Source organism: Bathycoccus prasinos (genome assembly GCF_002220235.1).
Source record: "Bathycoccus prasinos genomic : Chromosome_8".
Taxonomy (NCBI): domain Eukaryota; kingdom Viridiplantae; phylum Chlorophyta; class Mamiellophyceae; order Mamiellales; family Bathycoccaceae; genus Bathycoccus; species Bathycoccus prasinos.
Window position 1 is genome coordinate 109,282 of NC_024001.1, and position 16,809 is coordinate 126,090.

The 16,809-nt window shown below is 46.4% G+C and overlaps 11 protein-coding genes across 11 annotated transcripts; 7 read left to right on the forward strand and 4 right to left on the reverse strand.

The window, feature by feature from the left end:
* Window positions 1–33: 33 nt before the first annotated feature.
* Bathy08g00620 (predicted protein) lies at window positions 34–747 on the reverse strand (the record flags this gene model as incomplete). The annotated part of the gene is made up of 1 exon (XM_007511489.1): window positions 34–747. The coding sequence occupies one exon, from the start codon at window positions 745–747 to the stop codon at window positions 34–36; it is 714 nt and encodes a 237-aa protein (XP_007511551.1).
* Window positions 748–1,215: 468 nt separating this feature from the next.
* Bathy08g00630 (predicted protein) lies at window positions 1,216–1,818 on the forward strand (the record flags this gene model as incomplete). Its single annotated transcript, XM_007511378.1, has 1 exon — window positions 1,216–1,818. The coding sequence occupies one exon, from the start codon at window positions 1,216–1,218 to the stop codon at window positions 1,816–1,818; it is 603 nt and encodes a 200-aa protein (XP_007511440.1).
* An 834-nt stretch (window positions 1,819–2,652) lies between these two features.
* On the forward strand, window positions 2,653–4,563 carry Bathy08g00640 (unknown protein; the record flags this gene model as incomplete). Its single annotated transcript, XM_007511777.1, has 1 exon — window positions 2,653–4,563. One exon carries the CDS (start codon window positions 2,653–2,655, stop codon window positions 4,561–4,563), a length of 1,911 nt encoding a protein of 636 aa, XP_007511839.1.
* Window positions 4,564–5,081: 518 nt separating this feature from the next.
* On the forward strand, window positions 5,082–6,080 carry Bathy08g00650 (predicted protein; the record flags this gene model as incomplete). Its single annotated transcript, XM_007511628.1, has 1 exon — window positions 5,082–6,080. One exon carries the CDS (start codon window positions 5,082–5,084, stop codon window positions 6,078–6,080), a length of 999 nt encoding a protein of 332 aa, XP_007511690.1.
* A 312-nt stretch (window positions 6,081–6,392) lies between these two features.
* Window positions 6,393–6,842, forward strand: Bathy08g00660 (predicted protein; the record flags this gene model as incomplete). Its single annotated transcript, XM_007511523.1, has 1 exon — window positions 6,393–6,842. One exon carries the CDS (start codon window positions 6,393–6,395, stop codon window positions 6,840–6,842), a length of 450 nt encoding a protein of 149 aa, XP_007511585.1.
* A 121-nt stretch (window positions 6,843–6,963) lies between these two features.
* On the reverse strand, window positions 6,964–8,688 carry Bathy08g00670 (unknown protein; the record flags this gene model as incomplete). The annotated part of the gene is made up of 1 exon (XM_007511403.1): window positions 6,964–8,688. One exon carries the CDS (start codon window positions 8,686–8,688, stop codon window positions 6,964–6,966), a length of 1,725 nt encoding a protein of 574 aa, XP_007511465.1.
* Window positions 8,689–8,921: 233 nt separating this feature from the next.
* Bathy08g00680 (unknown protein) lies at window positions 8,922–9,932 on the reverse strand (the record flags this gene model as incomplete). Its single annotated transcript, XM_007511291.1, has 1 exon — window positions 8,922–9,932. The coding sequence occupies one exon, from the start codon at window positions 9,930–9,932 to the stop codon at window positions 8,922–8,924; it is 1,011 nt and encodes a 336-aa protein (XP_007511353.1).
* A 247-nt stretch (window positions 9,933–10,179) lies between these two features.
* On the forward strand, window positions 10,180–11,403 carry Bathy08g00690 (short-chain dehydrogenase/reductase SDR; the record flags this gene model as incomplete). Its single annotated transcript, XM_007511458.1, has 1 exon — window positions 10,180–11,403. One exon carries the CDS (start codon window positions 10,180–10,182, stop codon window positions 11,401–11,403), a length of 1,224 nt encoding a protein of 407 aa, XP_007511520.1.
* Window positions 11,404–11,690: 287 nt separating this feature from the next.
* On the forward strand, window positions 11,691–13,100 carry Bathy08g00700 (DNA damage-inducible protein 1; the record flags this gene model as incomplete). Its single annotated transcript, XM_007511303.1, has 1 exon — window positions 11,691–13,100. The coding sequence occupies one exon, from the start codon at window positions 11,691–11,693 to the stop codon at window positions 13,098–13,100; it is 1,410 nt and encodes a 469-aa protein (XP_007511365.1).
* A 221-nt stretch (window positions 13,101–13,321) lies between these two features.
* On the forward strand, window positions 13,322–14,408 carry Bathy08g00710 (unknown protein; the record flags this gene model as incomplete). The annotated part of the gene is made up of 2 exons (XM_007511390.1): window positions 13,322–13,351; window positions 13,584–14,408. 2 exons carry the CDS (start codon window positions 13,322–13,324, stop codon window positions 14,406–14,408), a joined length of 855 nt encoding a protein of 284 aa, XP_007511452.1.
* Window positions 14,409–14,625: 217 nt separating this feature from the next.
* On the reverse strand, window positions 14,626–16,512 carry Bathy08g00720 (CDK5 regulatory subunit-associated protein 1; the record flags this gene model as incomplete). The annotated part of the gene is made up of 1 exon (XM_007511514.1): window positions 14,626–16,512. The coding sequence occupies one exon, from the start codon at window positions 16,510–16,512 to the stop codon at window positions 14,626–14,628; it is 1,887 nt and encodes a 628-aa protein (XP_007511576.1).
* Window positions 16,513–16,809: the final 297 nt, after the last annotated feature.

Genomic DNA, 16,809 nt, shown 5'->3' on the forward strand with positions numbered 1-16,809 from the left:
TAATAATAATATTTATGCTGTACCGATATAGATTTATTTTTGAAAATACTGCTCGTGTCGGGCTTTATACTTTGCCAACGCCGTCTCCCATTCTTTTACGCCTAATCCTCTCGGCGTTCTTTGTATGGCCGGTCCTAAACCAGCTTTCGGCTCGACGCATTGACTTTCCACCGCCGCGCAGTGATCGCCCCAGTTACAATCGTCAAAGAAGAGCATCTTGTGGTATTCTATGTTCGTAAACTTCCTTAAAATTGGAAAGTGCGTCTGCGCTTTGTTCGCGCTCAACGGGGGCGTCCGTCCGATTTGCATGTTCCCGTCGAACTCCTTCTCCCATCCAATGGCAAACACCGAGGCTGCGGATACGCCGGGCGCTATTTCTAAATTCCTCAACGCGGACTGACCAATCTTCACCGCCAGCGGCGTGTCCGCGGACGATGCCGTCGCTAACCGTGCGCCCGGATATTTCCCTTCGTAATACTCCGTCAGCGCTTTCCTGCTCCCTTCGTGCATTCGTATCACAGTTCTCCCCGAGACTGCGCCGACGACGGTATTCGTTTTCTCGTCCACGATATTATCCTTCGACTCGCAAATATCGTACAACTGGTACATCTCTTGGTTCCAAAAACACGCGTCTAAATCAAACACAATCAAGTGTGGGTATCCGTTTTCGTCCGCGTGTTTTTGTGCATCAGTATCATCGTTATTACTATTATTATTTAAAGCAGCCCCGCGGTGGCGAGGGTGCATCATCGATCTACGCGAGGACGACTTTAACGACTTCTTTTTATTATTATTCTTCTTCGAATTCAAGAAGAAATACGTCGTTGAAATTGAAGTTGTTGAAGTTCGATTTTGCCGGCAAAAACAGTTGCAACGCGACGAAGAAGACACCAGTAGTTTTGCCATGAACGCGTGTTTTTCCTACTCCTTTAATAAATACTATTATTATACTACGCGCAAGGGGTGTTTATGTGTGAATGCGTTTATGATGTTTTTGTAATGTGTCTTCTCTCATTTTTCTTAAAAGACAGACCAAAAAAGCAGATGAAAAGTTTTTCGTTTTTTTTTCTTCTTTTTTCACTCATGAAGTTTTTGTTTCTTTCCCTCAGACAGAAAGAGTGAAGTTTAACCACAGAAAAAAGAACAGAGATTCTAAGAAGAAGAAGAAGAAGAAGACAAAGACAAAGACAATACTAATAAGATATAATAATAAGAATGAAAGTGACGGCGTTATCGGTGTGGAAATGGCGCGGGCAAAATACGGACCCGATATGTTTAGGCAAAGCGGAAGACGTGGAAGAATTCGGCTATTTCCAACGAGCCTCGGTGCGGGAGATGCTCACGTTTATATCGAAAACGATAGTCGCGAGAACGCAACCAGGACAGAGACAATCGGTAGAACAGGATCAATATTTAGTGCACGTGATTAATAGGAACGGTTTGGCGGCGATAGCGGTGATGGATAAGGAATATCCGTCTCGATCGGCGTTTTGTGTGTTACAGAAAATATGCGACGATTATTGCGACACGTTTGGTCAAGAGCAGTGGAAAACGCTCACCGAGGACGATGTGAAAGGGAACGAAATTATGGAAGACGCGATAGTGAAGTACCAAGATCCCATGGCGGCAGATAAGATTCTAAAGATTCAAAGAGAGTTGGACGATACTAAAGTTGTTTTGCACAAAACTATAGACAGCGTGTTGGCGAGAGGAGAGAAGTTGGATAATCTCGTCGATAAGAGCACCGATTTGTCGTTAGCGAGTCAGATGTTTTATAAGCAAGCGAGGAAGCAAAATCAGTGCTGTAACTTGATGTAGTACGTAAGAACAAGAGGATGCTACTTCGAGTTCATTAGCGCATCGGCGACGAAACCACGACGACGTGACGTGAATTCTTCGTCATATATTTTAAATAGCCGAAGAGATGACGCGTGGACGGAATACGATTTAAAGAGTGTTGATAAATCTCGCGAGCGATTGGGCGATTATACGTACACTTTTTTTTAGTAAGAAGAAGAACAAGAAGACAAAGAAGAAGAGCAAGGAGAGGAGAAGACGAATTAGAAAAGCACCACCCCATTATTCAAAATATAATAGACGAGAAAGAGAGAGAGAAAGAGAGAATACGTGATGCGTACTCTACGCACCGCGCATACCACCATCACGCCGTCGTTTTTGTGTGTGAGCCCAGCACATATCAGAACTCGAATTTTTTATAATATGCATCATACGAGACTCGTCCGCAAAAAAAGGGTCACATTTTGCCCCTTTGCAAAATATTTCTTTTAAAGTGCTTTCACCACAATACAAATTAAAATCTCTTTCCACGTCACTTTGTACTGGTGTTGGTGTTGTTGGGCGTTCGAGAGAGAGAGAGAGAAAGAAAAACAACGCTCTGTTTCCTTTTCTCTTCTCCAAAATCATTCTCGCGTCGTCGCGTTGAAAAACTTCTGAATACTCTTCTTTCTGCGTGTTTAATTTTAAGAAGCCATTAAAGAAATTGAGTTTATAGAGTCCTTTCTTGTACCGATCGAGAGCGAAAATTGGACACAACGACAACATATAAAGTAGGTGACCGCGACCGCAATCGCCGGGACAACGACGACAAAAACACGTCTTAAAAAAGGTATCATCGATACTACCAGCGCTGTTATGAGCGACAACGAGAACAACAACAACAACAACGGGAGGGAACAATTTCAACAGCCTCATAAAAACTTTCCTCGAAGTAGGAGTGGAACCATCGTCGATTCTTCAAAAACTCCAACGACGCAAACGAGACGTGTTTTTGGTGGTTCGTCTGTGTCTGGCCAATTAATTTTCCTTAAGAACGACGACGATTTAGATAATTTTGAGGAGGAGGAGGAGGAAAAAAATACGACACCACCCAAGAAGAACGCGAGCACACAAAAAGAAGGAAAAGAAGAGCAAGAAGAAGAATATTCGAACAAAGAAACGGCGACGAGAGAGGACGACCTTCGAGCCGGGAGCAGCGAAGAAGAGGAAGGAAATACCATCGCCGTAGAAACGGACGCGCCGCCGCGGGAGTTCAACGACAACGCTACGATAACGAAATCGAAATTATTGAGCGAGGGGAGCGAGCGTGAAGGAAGTCAGAGAAAGAAACGAGGTCGACCGAGGAAGAACGACGTGTTCGAAGACGTGTTCGAAGACGAAAGAAGAGCGCAAGAGGAGAAGGATAGACGGGAAGCGATGCGAGTGCTGTTAGAAGCGGCGGAAAAAGATGATACCGATGGTGCTCGTCATATTCAGAAGAAGGCGAAAACGACGACGACATCGAATGGTAATAAGAAGACTTCTTTAAATAACGCCGTGGATGTGAATGATGCTCATACCAAGGCTACGAATGGCGGCGTTGATAAAGAGGATGAGAAACTTCGGGGAAGACCGGATATTACCGGTATCGAAAAACTCGCCGCGGATGCTTTGAATAATATTTTACCGAACGCTTCGACGAGCGAAAGAATGGCGCACATCAACACATTCATGAATAAAGGAGCGAGCGGAAATAACGGACAGACCAAAGCGAGTCAGAAAGGACAACAAGACAAACAGCAACAAGAACTAAATAAGAACGAAAAAAATATCGTCGCTTCGGGAAAAGACTACTCGCGTCTGTTAGAGGAAAAGCGAAACGAGCTCAGTAAGAAAAAGCCAGAAAAAAAAAAACGGAAAAGAGACGACATTGTCGAAGATGCCGACATATCCGTCGAACAGTCAACTTTGCACAAGACGTATAAAGAGGCTCTACAGAGAATGCGAGAAGAGAACGTTCGACAAAGTCGGGACCAGAAACAACCATCGATTAAGAGTAAAAGTACCGCTCTCAACGCCGTCACGGCGGCACAAGTCAAACTGCAAAAGAAGAATGTCGCTGCTGCTGCGGCTGCCGCCAAGGAGGCGAGTAGACAGCAGCACGTATTGGCACAACAACAAAAGCAACAGCATGCTTCTTTTCTTCCTCAAACGCAAGAGGAATTGAAAAATCTTTTGTTCCTTCAACAAATCCAATCGCAAGTTGCGCTTCAAACTCAGCCGCAAGTGAACATAAATGCGGCGTTATTGCATTTACTCTTGGCGGGTGGCCAAGGTAGTATCCCTAGCATCCCTAGCATTGGTGGTACGGATCTTAATCAACCGATTCAGAATCTTCTCGCGCCAAACTTACTAAGCATGTCCGCCGCGCACCTTTCGAACGGTAACGGTTTGCACGGTGGCGGCGGTGCCGGTATGTCTGGCGCCGACTTTGCGGTTCCACCAAGTCGCTCGTCGCAGAAGATGAATAACTCTTCATCGAAGAAGAAGGAAGAAGGTTCTCGAAAAGGAGCGGATCACTCGTCATCAATACTCATGCCTTCGGTCAACGCTACCGCGTTTAAGAAACGCATCCGCGTCGTGGTTGACGAACTCATGAAGAAAATTCGAAAGAAGATTGCTTTGAAACTCGCGCTCTCCGAGGCAGGCATCGAAAAAGAGTTGAACCTCCTCGAAAGTGGCAGCGAGTTGCACGCGTCGTTATGTTCCTTCTTTGAGCTCCATTGATGCTTTTTACGACGAAAAAGCGACGGACACACCACTATGCATATAATAATAATAGAACTTAAACTTCTTCGAATTGCTTATTGAAGAATTTAATTGTACACAGATTTGAGCTTGTTGCGTTGAGATAGGTTGCTGCCGCCAAATTTTAATAACAACAACAGCAGAGAGCATTTATTACGCATACCACTTACTCCTCCTCGTGCTCCTTCTAAACGCGTCGTCGTCGAAGAGAAGAAGAAGAAGAAGAGGAGCTTTTATATTATGCGTTTGTTGAAGAAGTCTGGTTTTTGCAAAAGACAAAAAAACCACCACCAAATCTCTTTTCTTTGTTTTTTTGTCGCTCCTTTTTTGGGCTCGATTCTTCTCTGCACGCAAAAAAACTTCATTTTATCTCCTCGAACAACAAAGGTTTTGTAAGCGCAAAACTCTTCTTCTTATTCGTCGTATTCGAGGACAGATACTGCACTCTCTGATACGAAGAAGAAGATAAAGAAGACATATAACAACGTAATATAATAATGGGATTCTTCTTACCAATTTCCGGTTCCGTGTCCCAAGCGGTCGTCCATCCGAACGTCATTTTCAACGTCTGCGACTCGTACGTGCGCCGCAACGACAACGTGGAACGAGTGATCGGCACTTTATTAGGCCACTACGACGCGAAAACAAACAGATTGGAAGTGACGAATTCGTACGCGGTGCCACACAACGTGCAACAATCCACCGGGCAGGTTTTACTGGACGTGGAATTCCACCGCGCGATGATTGAGTTACACGCGAGAGTAAACCCGAAAGAGATTGTGATTGGATGGTATTCCACCGGGGACGGGATCGTCCCGGCGTCGAGTTTAATACACGAGTTTTACGCCAAAGAGATGGGCATGAACATCTCCGCGCCGTTGCATTTAACCTTCGACGTGGAGTTTAAGGATACGGATAATTTGGTCAGAGCTTGGGTCGGCAGGAGTTTAGATTTTGGCGTCAGTTCGCTCGCGCGAAGGCGAGAGTTGGAAAAGAAAGAAGCAGTAAAAAGCGGGAAAGAGGAAAAGAAAGAACAACATCAAAACGAAGACGAGGACGAGGACGACGAGGACGAGGACATGGGCATGTCTTCCGCGTGTTTCCAAGAAATCGCGTGCGTGACGAACTTCGAGCTCGCGGAACGCGTCGGCTTTGACGCGTTGAGCGCGACGAAAACGGAAAAGAACGCGGAAAACTCGAGCGCCGTGGAAGGTTTGAAGAAAACCGTGGAAAAGATTGAAAAGTTACTGGACGAGTGCAAAATACGCGCGGAAGAAAACGGAGGGGAGAGTTCTTCAATAGTCGTTGGAAATTCTAGAGTAGGTAGGCAAGTCGCCGAGGTTCTCCGAGCGACGCCGCAGTTGACAAACGACCAGTTCGCCCGAGTCTTTGGCGAAAGCGGCAGAGATTGCATGATGGTTTCGTACGTCGCCAACGTCGCCAAGGTTCAACTCCAATTGGCCGAGAAGTTGAACACCGCCAGCTTTTTGGTTTAATTTTTACCTCTTCTTCTCCTCACTGAGAAGATGTAAATAGTAGAGTTTAATATAAATTTAGCACAGAACGTATGAAGACTCATTTAAGTTGCGCATAAAGTTCTCTCCTCCGACCATCTTCTTCACCGCCGCCACCGCGACCCGTCGCTTTTCTGGCCTTTCGCCCTGCTCAAGACAAACACCAACACCAACACAAAAAGAAAAAGAAAAAGAAAAAGAAAAAAGGAACAAAAAAGACGTCATAATCGCACCCAAAAAAAAAACGCTCCCCTCCTTTGCTCTCTCTCTCTCATCTCATCTCTCTTTTGCAAAATGGGGAACGCCCAAAGCCAAGAGGGAGGAGAGAATAACGGAGGAGGAGGACAAGGGCAATCATCACAACTCCACATCTCTCCGAGAGACTCTTTGGAGGATAAGATGGAATCTTTAGTCATCGTCCCAGACGTGATTGTAACTCGAGAGGAGTTGATGAGATATACCGGGGGAGGGACTAATCATTCTCAGGAAAAGAGGATATATTTGTGCTGTAAAGATATCGTCTACGACGTGACCGCGGCGAAAGATTTCTACGGACCGGAAGGACCGTACGCGAATTTTGCGGGGAGAGACGCCTCGAGAGCGTTAGCGCTGATGTCTTTGAAAATCGAGGACGTGGAGAATACGGATTTGTCGGATTTGGATGACGAACAGCTCTCAGTTCTCAACGATTGGGAGCGAAAGTTCAAGTCGAAGTATAAAATCGTCGGGAGGTACCAGGCGTAGGCTTTTGGAAGAAATAAATAGAAAGAGAATATAGGAGGATTAAGAAGCGCGGCATCGTATACACCACACTACACCGAGAGAGAGGGAGAGAGTTATTTGTAATTATATAAAAAATTCAATTTTACCATTTCAAAGACGCAAACGCTTTCGTCACGTCTTGTTTTTGTCTCGTCCCATCTTTATTATGCTGCTGCTGCTGCTGCGCGTCTAATTCCGCTAAAGCTTGTAAACCTGGTCCGGTCATTGGAGCTTTTGGTGCGTCGTAGTTTGTCCTCGCCGTCGTCGTCGTCGCTGCCGCTGTCGTCGTACCTGCCATGGACGAAAAGAACGCGTCGTTCGTATCGCTCGCGGCATCGACCATGAACAGCGAAGCGTCTAATCCTCCCGACTGAAAGGAAGAAGAAGGAGGAGGAGCAGGAGGAGGAGCCGTGGTGGTCTCACTAGTAGTTCCGAAGAACGAGGCGTCCATTTCGTCCAATTGCTTCAAAATCTCGCCCGCAGATTTTTTCACCGTATCTTTCACGCCTTTGATTTCCATCGTCTTGCGAAGGGTCAACTTTACGTTTTCATCCTCTTTCAACGCGTGCGCTAAAGCGGAGTCTCGTCGAGATAACGCTTTAGACACACAACCCAGCGCTTTTTTCGCGCACTTCCATCCAGATTGCGCGTCCATGAGCTCAGCGTCGTACCCGAAGGCTATTTTATCAAGCAGCGCTCGCACGATTAAAGATGCTTCTAATCCTTTCCTGTCGATGTGTTCAAAGAGTTGCGCGAGTTCGGCTTCGTCGGGGACGAGCTTTACTCCGGCAACGCCACACAACGAGTCGACTCGTTTTTGTTCCTCGGATCCATCCAACGGTATTAACGTTGGCATTGCTGATGGTGGCGGTGGTGATTGTACCATAGCTCTCGTAGGACCGGTACCTTTGAGCACCCACTCCGACGCTTTCTGCCGCCGCTTCACTTCTGAATCGGATTGTTGTTCTCCTTGGCGCGCACTACCGCTATTACTAAAATTCGTCGCCATCCCGAGCAAATCCGCCAGAGGATCTGAAGACAACGGTGTTGGTGTCATCGTTGTTTGCTCTGCTTTTATTTCTGGTTTTACTTTTGCTATTTCTTCCTCTTCCTCCGGTTTCCCCCACGGTCCGCTCGCGGTCGTTCCACTTCTTCCTCGCATGGCATCCGCCAACGATCCACCGGTCATCTCAGACTTTTCGTACGTTTCGTCCACTTTCGTTCGATGTTTTTCTTTCTCCTTTGCGATTTCGTTCACTTGCGCTCCGATTTTCTCCGCCACGTTCATCGCCGTTCCGCCCGCCGTGCGAAGTAAACCGGACGCGACTTCGAGACCGGTGAGCGAGGCTTGTTGCGAGTGTTGTTGCGAGTGTTGTCCGGATATTCCGACAATTTTCGCGGAATCACTCCCTCTGTTACTACTCTCGCTACCAATCGCGCTCCCGCTCGTTTTCGTCAAATTGCCGAACAGACACTCCGTGGTGTCCTTCGCGTGTTCGAACGTTTTTTTACCAAAGTTCTCCCCGTTATCGACGACGATATCTCCTAGTATCTTTGCCACGCGTTTGCTCAGACATAACTTCATCTCCTCCGGTCCTTCTCTCGCTAAAATCGACGCCAGCTTCAACGCTTTCACTCGAACGTTTTGAGAATCGTGTTTGATTCGTCTCGTCACGTGTTCCGCGCAGTCGTCGATTAAATCTTTCTTAATCGAAAAGCAATCCTCTCTCGCGAACTGCAACATGCCGTGAATGTTTGAAGCGTTGATATCGTCCACGCATAATTGGTCCACGGACGCGTGCAGACGCATTTTGTGCACGATGTCCATCTCTTCTTCTTCTTAACAAAGAAGCGCGTCAAACTTGTGTCGTCGTAACGATTTTTTAACGATGACGATGAGAGAAAAAAAAAGGTGCCTTTCTCAAAAGACGCACGCGGAGTACAAATAATACACCATAGGTACATCATCGAGGGGCTTTTACACGACCATACTATAAATAGAAGAAGAAGTCCGAACTACTTTTACTACCTACTAAAACGACTCTCTCTCTGCATCTCTCTCTAACAACCTAAACGACTCCAGTGGCTCATTTTCTTCACGATTTTCCTGTTCTCTTCCACGGTATCTTTCGCGTTTTGCATCTGCGCCGAGGTTCTTTGCAACGTTTCTCGTTGGCGTCGCAGGTTTTCTAAAGTGTCTCTCCCAGCTTGTTCAGCGCGTTCAGCTTGTTTTAAACTGTCTTCTAAAGCGATGGCGGAACGGTTGGCGGCGAGGGTGGAGTTTCGAGCGGCGTTGATGTCGTAACGAGTGTTGTCGGTATTTCTGTTGTTATTGTTGTCGTTGTTGCTTGGAAGCGATGATGTCATCGTCGTTACTGTTGGTGTTATCGTAGCGAACAACGCTTTCCTCCGCGCGTCGTCGTCGTCTTCTTTTTCCTCTTCGTTTTTCTCGTCTAAATCTCCTTCGAACACGCTCTGCTCTCCGGTATTATTATTCGTCGTCGCGTTCTCGTACCCGTACCTTCGCAAGCGTCGAATCTCCTCCTCTTCTCGCCGTTCTCTTTGCCTCTGCGCGTCGCTATATCTTTCTTCATTTTTAGTCGTAGTCGTCGTGGTAGTAGCAGCAGTCGTCGCGGCGAATTTCTTCACCGCCGTCTTGGTCTTCGTCGCCACCGAGTTCATCTTCTTCTTCGCCTTTTCTAAATACATCTTCGCCGACTTCTTCCAATACACAAACTGGTCTGTTTCTTCGCGCAACGCCTCTCTGACGATGTCCTCTCGCTCTTTTCTCGACGCGTCTTTTTGCGGTTCCGGGATTAACGGTGGTGGTATTCTTCTTTTCTCGTCGTCGTCGCATTTGAAACTCGTCAAGTGTTTCCTCACCTCCTCCAACTCTCTTCGTATCGTTCTCGTTTCTGTTTTAAACACGAGGACGATTTTGGTCTCGTTCTTGTTGTTGTTCTTGTTGTTGTTGTTGTTGTTGTTGTTGTTTGCGAATACTAAAACTCTCCTCTCGATTTCTGCGACCGTCGCAGAGCACTCCTCGAGCGTTCGCTCTAAACTCTCCGTCATCGCCGCATCTCTCTTCTTCTTCTTCTCGTTTACGTCCTCGTTCTCGTTCTCGTTCTCGTTCTCGTTCCCAACAAAATTGTTTCCGGGGGGGTGAGTAAAAAATCCAATCCGCGCTTCCGCGACCGTCCTTCTCGCACGCTCTAACAAAGAGCGACACTTGGAGAGCAACAAAGAAATCTCTTTTTTTCTTCGTCGTTGTTGTTCTTTCTCTTCTTCTTCTTCTTCTTTGTCTTCTTCTTCTTCTTTCATGACGACGAGTATTCCTCTCGCCTGTTTTGTGTGTGCGCGCACGAAAAGAAGTTTTTCCTGCTTTTGGGGAAATCCACACTTTTCTCTTTACGCAACACACAAGCAACGGAGAGATATGTTTACTCCTACTCTCACCAAAAGTTACTCGTCGAAGAACACCGCCGCTGCTGCGACGACTCCTGAAAAGACGACTCGTCGCACGGCTTTTAAGAGGAGGCGCAGAAGAGCAGTCGGGGTTGTTTTTACCAACACCAGAGCGTCTTCATCGTCGTCGTCCTCATCAGCAAACGGGGGGGGTGACGTCGAAAGTGTTCAGAATGCAAGGAAGAAAAAAACGTGCGTAATAACCGGCGCGAATACCGGCATCGGGTACGAAACGACGCTGGCGATGTTACAAAAAGACTACAAAGTCATCTGCGCGGTTCGCAATAAAGAGAAAATGGAAAAAGCGAGAGAGAGTTTAGCACAAACGCTCGGTGTTAATAGTGGATTAGTAGATATAGAAATCGAAGAGTTGGATTTGAACGACCAGAACTCCATCGAAGCGTTCGCGAAGAAGTTTATGGATTCAGAAAACGGCTTGGACGTTTTAATCAACAACGCGGGCGTTATGGCCACGCCAGAGATGAAGACCAAAGATGGGTTTGAATATCAAATCGGCGTAAATCATCTCGGGCATTTTAAACTCACGAACATGGTGTTGCCGAAACTGTTGGAGAGTCAGCGAGACGCGAGAATAGTCAACGTGTCGAGCGAAGCGCACAGATTTGGCAAGCTGGAGAAGAACGATCTGTTTTACGAGAAAGCGGGGAGTTACAACAACTGGAAATCGTACGGGCAGTCGAAATTAGCGAACATTTTATTCGCGAACGAGTTACAGAGGAAATTAGAACGAGAGAAGGACTGTGATTACGTCTCGGTTAATTCTTTGCATCCGGGGGCGGTGGATACGGAATTGGGAAGATACCTCTACGACATGGATAAAAAGCCGCAATGGTACGAAGAAATCATCTTCAACATCATACGCCAAACGATGAAAACGCCCGCTCAAGGTGCGGAAACCTCGGTCTATCTCGCCTCCGATCCGACCGCGAAACAATATCGCGGCAAATATTTCGATAACTGCAAAGAGAAAGTCTCGACAAACGCCGCGAGAAACGAAGAAGACGCCAAGTGGTTGTGGCAAAGAAGCGCCGAGTTAACCGGCGTCGATTTCTTTTGAATCCTCGTTTTGTCTTCGCGCATAAATACACGTACATAGGTTTCTAGTCGTTTCTATTGTAGAGTTTAATTTTTAACCACCCTCTCATCATGTGCGTATATTGATGATTGTTCGTTCCGAGACACTCGTTTTACGTTTCATTCAACACGACAAGACAACTTCACAAATCATCACTCGAAAGAGAAGAACACAGAAGAGTACACACACACACACACACAAACACACAATCTTAAAAAGAATAAGAATAGTTTGAACGCAACAACAACACTAACGTTTCCGAAAAAAAGATGCGATTAACCGTGTGCAATCAAACGAACGAATCCAACATCGCGCAAATAGAGATAGATTCGAACGCGCCTTTGGTGAATTTGCAAGCCATGATTGCCATCGAGTTGAACATTTCCGAAGAGAAACAAATATTGATGCACAACGGGAAAGTGTTAATTGGAGACGACGATATTGTTGAGACGAACGCAGAGACGAGCACGATCGCATCTAAAGGGTTACAAAACGACGATATGATTTTAGTCACGGAGAAGCAGCAAAGACAACAACAACCGATGATGAGTATGGGTGGTGGAGTCGGTCAACAACCTTCATCGCGAGGAGGCGTTCCTCAAACTCCAGAAGAGCTAGAAAAGCAGTCGAGAGAAATGATGGCTGATTTGAAACGAGAAATGGAATATGGGGACTCGTCGTTACCTCCAGGGCTGGTAACGATTCTCAGAGAGGACGACGTGAAGGCGTTTACGAAATACGTGATGAAAGCGAACACGCGAACACAATCGAAGAGGAAAGAAGCGGAGATGTACGCGAGACTGGAAAGAGACCCGTTCGACGTTGAGGCGCAAAAAGAAATAGAACGAATTTTAAAACAAAAGCGGAACGACGATATGTACGAGCAAGTGATGGAAGATACGCCAGAGCTGATTTGGGGAAGTGTGACTATGTTATATTGCAACATGGAGTTGAACGGACACAAAATGAAGGTGTTCATCGATAGTGGAGCGCAGATGTCCATCATGGGTTTAGACTGCGCGAGACAGTGTAACTTAGAAAAGGATATTGACGAACGCTTTAAAGGTACCGCGGTAGGCGTGGGGACGCAGAAAATCGTCGGAAGAGTGCTTCAAGCGCAAATTAAGGTCGGCAGTACGTTTTTAGCGTGTTCTCTTTCCGTGTTAGAGGGACAAAAGATGGAGTTTATTTTTGGGTTGGACATGTTAAAGAGACATCAGTGCGTGATTGATTTGAAGAAGAACGTCCTGAAGATTGGCACAACTGGTGAGGAGATTCCGTTTTTAGGCGAAGGGGACATTCCGAAGCAACATGAAGATCAAGAAAACCTGAAACAACAAGACGCGATGATGAACGCCACCGACGAGAACAAGAATAAGAACGACACCACGAAAGTTGTAGCACCACCACTAGATGACGTCGCCGCTGAAGTGAGCGGAGTGCACGAACGACCGTCGCGTCCGGCAACGACAGAAATTTCCGGCGTCGTCTCTCCCCCAATCGCCGGCGGTGGTTTAGGAGGAGCTGGAGGAGAAGGAGGAGGAGGAAGAAGCGCCTTTCCGGAAGCCGTGGTCGCCAATTTAATGCAGCTTGGATTCTCTCGCGAACGAGTCGTCCAGGCTTTAGAAGCGACCGGGGGGAACGCGGAAACCGCTGCCAGCTTATTGTTTAGCGATTAATTTGTTGATGTGTGCATCGTGTGCACGTGTGCAGCACATACCTATACCAGTCGCGGTGTCTTACCTAGAATTTTTGAATACGAGAAAAACACAAACCTCTGCGTTTTCATCACTTTTGAGCATTTTATTCGTTTTTTTGAAAAAAAAAAAAAGGGGGGTCTGTTTGCCACGTGGAATGATGATGAAATCTCTTCATTCAAATTCTCAATTCTGTTGTAAACATGTGGGCTTCTCTTACATCTTCGCAAAAGGTATTATCGCTCGAGACACTTTGCCAAAAGCGAAGGAGTAGTTTTTAGTTCATTCATTTTTATTCTTTCTGTCGTCGTCGTTCATAAATTTCGTCGTTGTTTCAAAGTAAAGAAAGTGAATTGGAGAATTGAGTAAATTCGACAATTATTACTACGTACGATTGGAATAATTCAAATACTTAAATTACCGGTGCTCTCATTCAATTCAACACTCAACGTACACAACAAACAGGTCATCCTGGTTTCCAACTTGATGGGGTTATACTACGCCGTCATGCTTTTGGGCGACAAAATCGGTTTACCGATCGAAAGTTTCGGCGCTAAGTTCTACGGCTTGAAAAAAGCGTCCGTCGTCCAAGCGTCTGGAGCGTCGTGGACTGGGGTGTTTTTGTGCACCATCCTCGCGGATGCGTTTTACGTCTGCTTCAAGTGCTCTGAAGGCGCGAGATTGAGATACTGCAACACGGCCTTAATCATGGCGTGCCAACGATTGACTTTGCAAATCGCGCATTCTACTCAGTCTATTCGAACCGTCGCCATTCCGGTGGTTGCCAAAGAATACACGGCTGGCCTCATCTCCTCCTTCGTGTTCATCGGTTTGTTTTCGTCCGTCAGCTCAACCTCTCGCTTGCCGGCGGGCTCGGTTTGGTACAAACCGGCGACGACCACGGCGAAGTGTCTCTTCGGCATGACTCTCGGATGCCTCGCATTTTTCCTTCAAATGATCACGACTGACTTTTTGGCGGCCGTATCGAATGTGAAAGGGAAGAGAACCGCCGTCGAATACGCGCAACTGGACTGGTGCGCCGTCATGTTGATGGGTCTCATCTTCGGTTTGCTTTTCGCTCAAATGTACTTGACTGAGAACGAGCAAATTGGTTTCGCCAAGGTTCGCGTCGGAGCTATCTTGTCCATGATGTACTTGGCGTACACCGAGAAAGCCATCACGCCGTGCAAAAACTACAAAGAAAGCATGCGAATGATGGGCGCCATCCTCGCCTTGGCGGTTTACGCCGCGCACGGCAAAGACATCATGAAAAAGTTGAAGCGGGCGTAAAGAAACAACAACAGATTCATTACTGATCAATCTATCGTCACCTTTCGTTGTTGTATTTTACGATGATGATGGTGCTGATGATGTGGATTATACTTTTATACACTATTTAAAACCAAACAAATGAAAAAAAAAGAATAAATCCGGGAACGCTTTTGTCGATTTGCGATTGCCGTCTAAATTGTTATACAAATATTACATTTATTATATATATTTCCTACTACGCGTACCAAGCTTTCCCTGCGTTTGCATCGTAAAACGCTTTCGCGGTTGTTTTCTTCACGAAATCGCCGATCAGAGTGTTCATGCCAGCTTCTCGAATCCGCACCTCTGCGTACTCTCCTTTCTTACTTTCATCGTTGTTCATGAATACGACGCGTTTCCCGTTATCTGCCCTTCCCGTTGCTTTTGCATCGTCACGTTTACTCGTTCCTTCGACTAAAACCAAGTGCGTCTTCCCGATTTCGCCCTTTGCTTTCTCTTTGGCCGCTTCGCGGAACGTTTCAATGACTTCTGCTAATCGTCTCTGTTTTACTTCTTCGGGCACGTCGTCGGTTAATTTTTTCGACGCTGCCGTTTTCTCTCGCAAAGAATACGCGAACGTAAACGCCTGTTCGTATTGCACTCGCTTTAAAAGTGAAATGGTGTCTTTGTGTTCCTCTTCAGTTTCTCCACAAAAACCAGAGATAAAATCGGAACTAAACGCGACGTCTGGGATGATTGCTTTCGCCTTGTCGATTAAATTCATGTACGCTTCGCGCGAGTATCCTCGATTCATTCGTTCAAGCGCAGACGTCGATCCAGACTGCGCCGGCATATGTAACAACTTTGAAGCGTTTGGTGTATCGGAAATCGTTTGGAGCAGATTATCCGGAAAATCCTTGGGATGCGGCGATGTAAATCGGACGCGTAATTCCGGCGAGATGGCGCACACGTCCTTCAACAATTTAGCGAAATCGTACTCATGATTCCTACTCGGCATGTACACGCTCTTGAATCCTTCGGCATATACTTCGTTCGACGTCGTCGTTGTTGCGGTGTTTGAAGACGACGACGACGACTCTTCCTCTGCGGCTGCGGCGTGCGATTTATCCGAATAACTGTTTACGTTTTGTCCGAGCAAAACAATCTCGCGCGCATTTTCCTCGTAAAATCTTTTCTTCGCTTCCTCTAATATCGACGCCGAATCCCGCGAACGCTCTCTCCCGCGCGTGAACGGAACGATACAAAACGCGCACATATTATCGCAGCCTCTTTGTATGGTTACGAACGCGGACGTGCTCATATCTTCCACTCGACCTCTTCGCATGGGGAAAATCTCCGAATACGTTTCCGTCGTCGATAACTCGACGTTCATCGTCTCCGTAATCTTCGGCTCGAATCTTTTTCGCGACGATTCGTTTCCATCGTCATTCTTCTCCTCGTTGTCATCATCCTCTTTCTTCTTCTTCTTCTCTTTCTTACCAATACTATTATTACTATTATTATTCGATATCGCGTTTTCAATCAATCTCGGCAAGTCTCGATAGCTGTCCGGTCCCGCCACGATATCCGCCAACCGAACACCCTTCGAGTCTTTCTTCAACAAGTCACCTTTGATGCGCTCGCCCATGCATCCCAACACCCCGATGACTGCCTTCTTCTTCTTCTTTTGCTGAGTACTAAAACTACTCTTCTTCGTAGTATCAGAGCGAAACTGTCTCAGTCTCGTTTTCACTCGTTCCTCCGCTTTGTCTCGTATCGCGCACGTGTTCACCAAAATCACTTCCGGAGGAGATGTCATCGAAATCATTTTCTCTTTGCTCTCTATGATCTCGTACCCGTGCGAGGTTAACACGGCGGCGATGACTTCGCTGTCCGCGGCGTTCATTTGACACCCGTACGTTTCTATGTACGCCGTTCTTCTCTCGTTCTTCTCCGGAAAGAATGTGTCATCATCGTGTTGTTGTTCCGGTTTTTGCTCTTCCTTGAAAAGTTGTCGTCGCTCTCTTCTCGTTGAATACGACGCGAACGAAAAAGAAGAAGACAAAGAAGCGTTTCGCAACAAACAACGCGACAGTCCCAAAGCTCTTCTTTGTCCTCGTCTGATACACGAGGACGACAACATCAATCTTTTCTTTCTCTCTTTCTTTGAGGAAATTGATTCTTTTTTTCTCTCCTCTTGCTTCTTCACTTTTTTCTCAGAAACGAACAACGAACTCTACTATTATGGCGGATGATAGTAACTCCTTTTTGCAACCGAGGATGAAGACAGAGTGAGAGCGAGAGAGACGATGATGAAGACGTTGATGATGATGAGGAAGCAGCGACAGAAATTTCTCCCTTCTTCGTTATCTTCTTTGAAAAGAAGAAGAGGAAACGAAAGCAAGAGTTTGGTGAGTTCCACTTCCTCTCCCCAGAACTT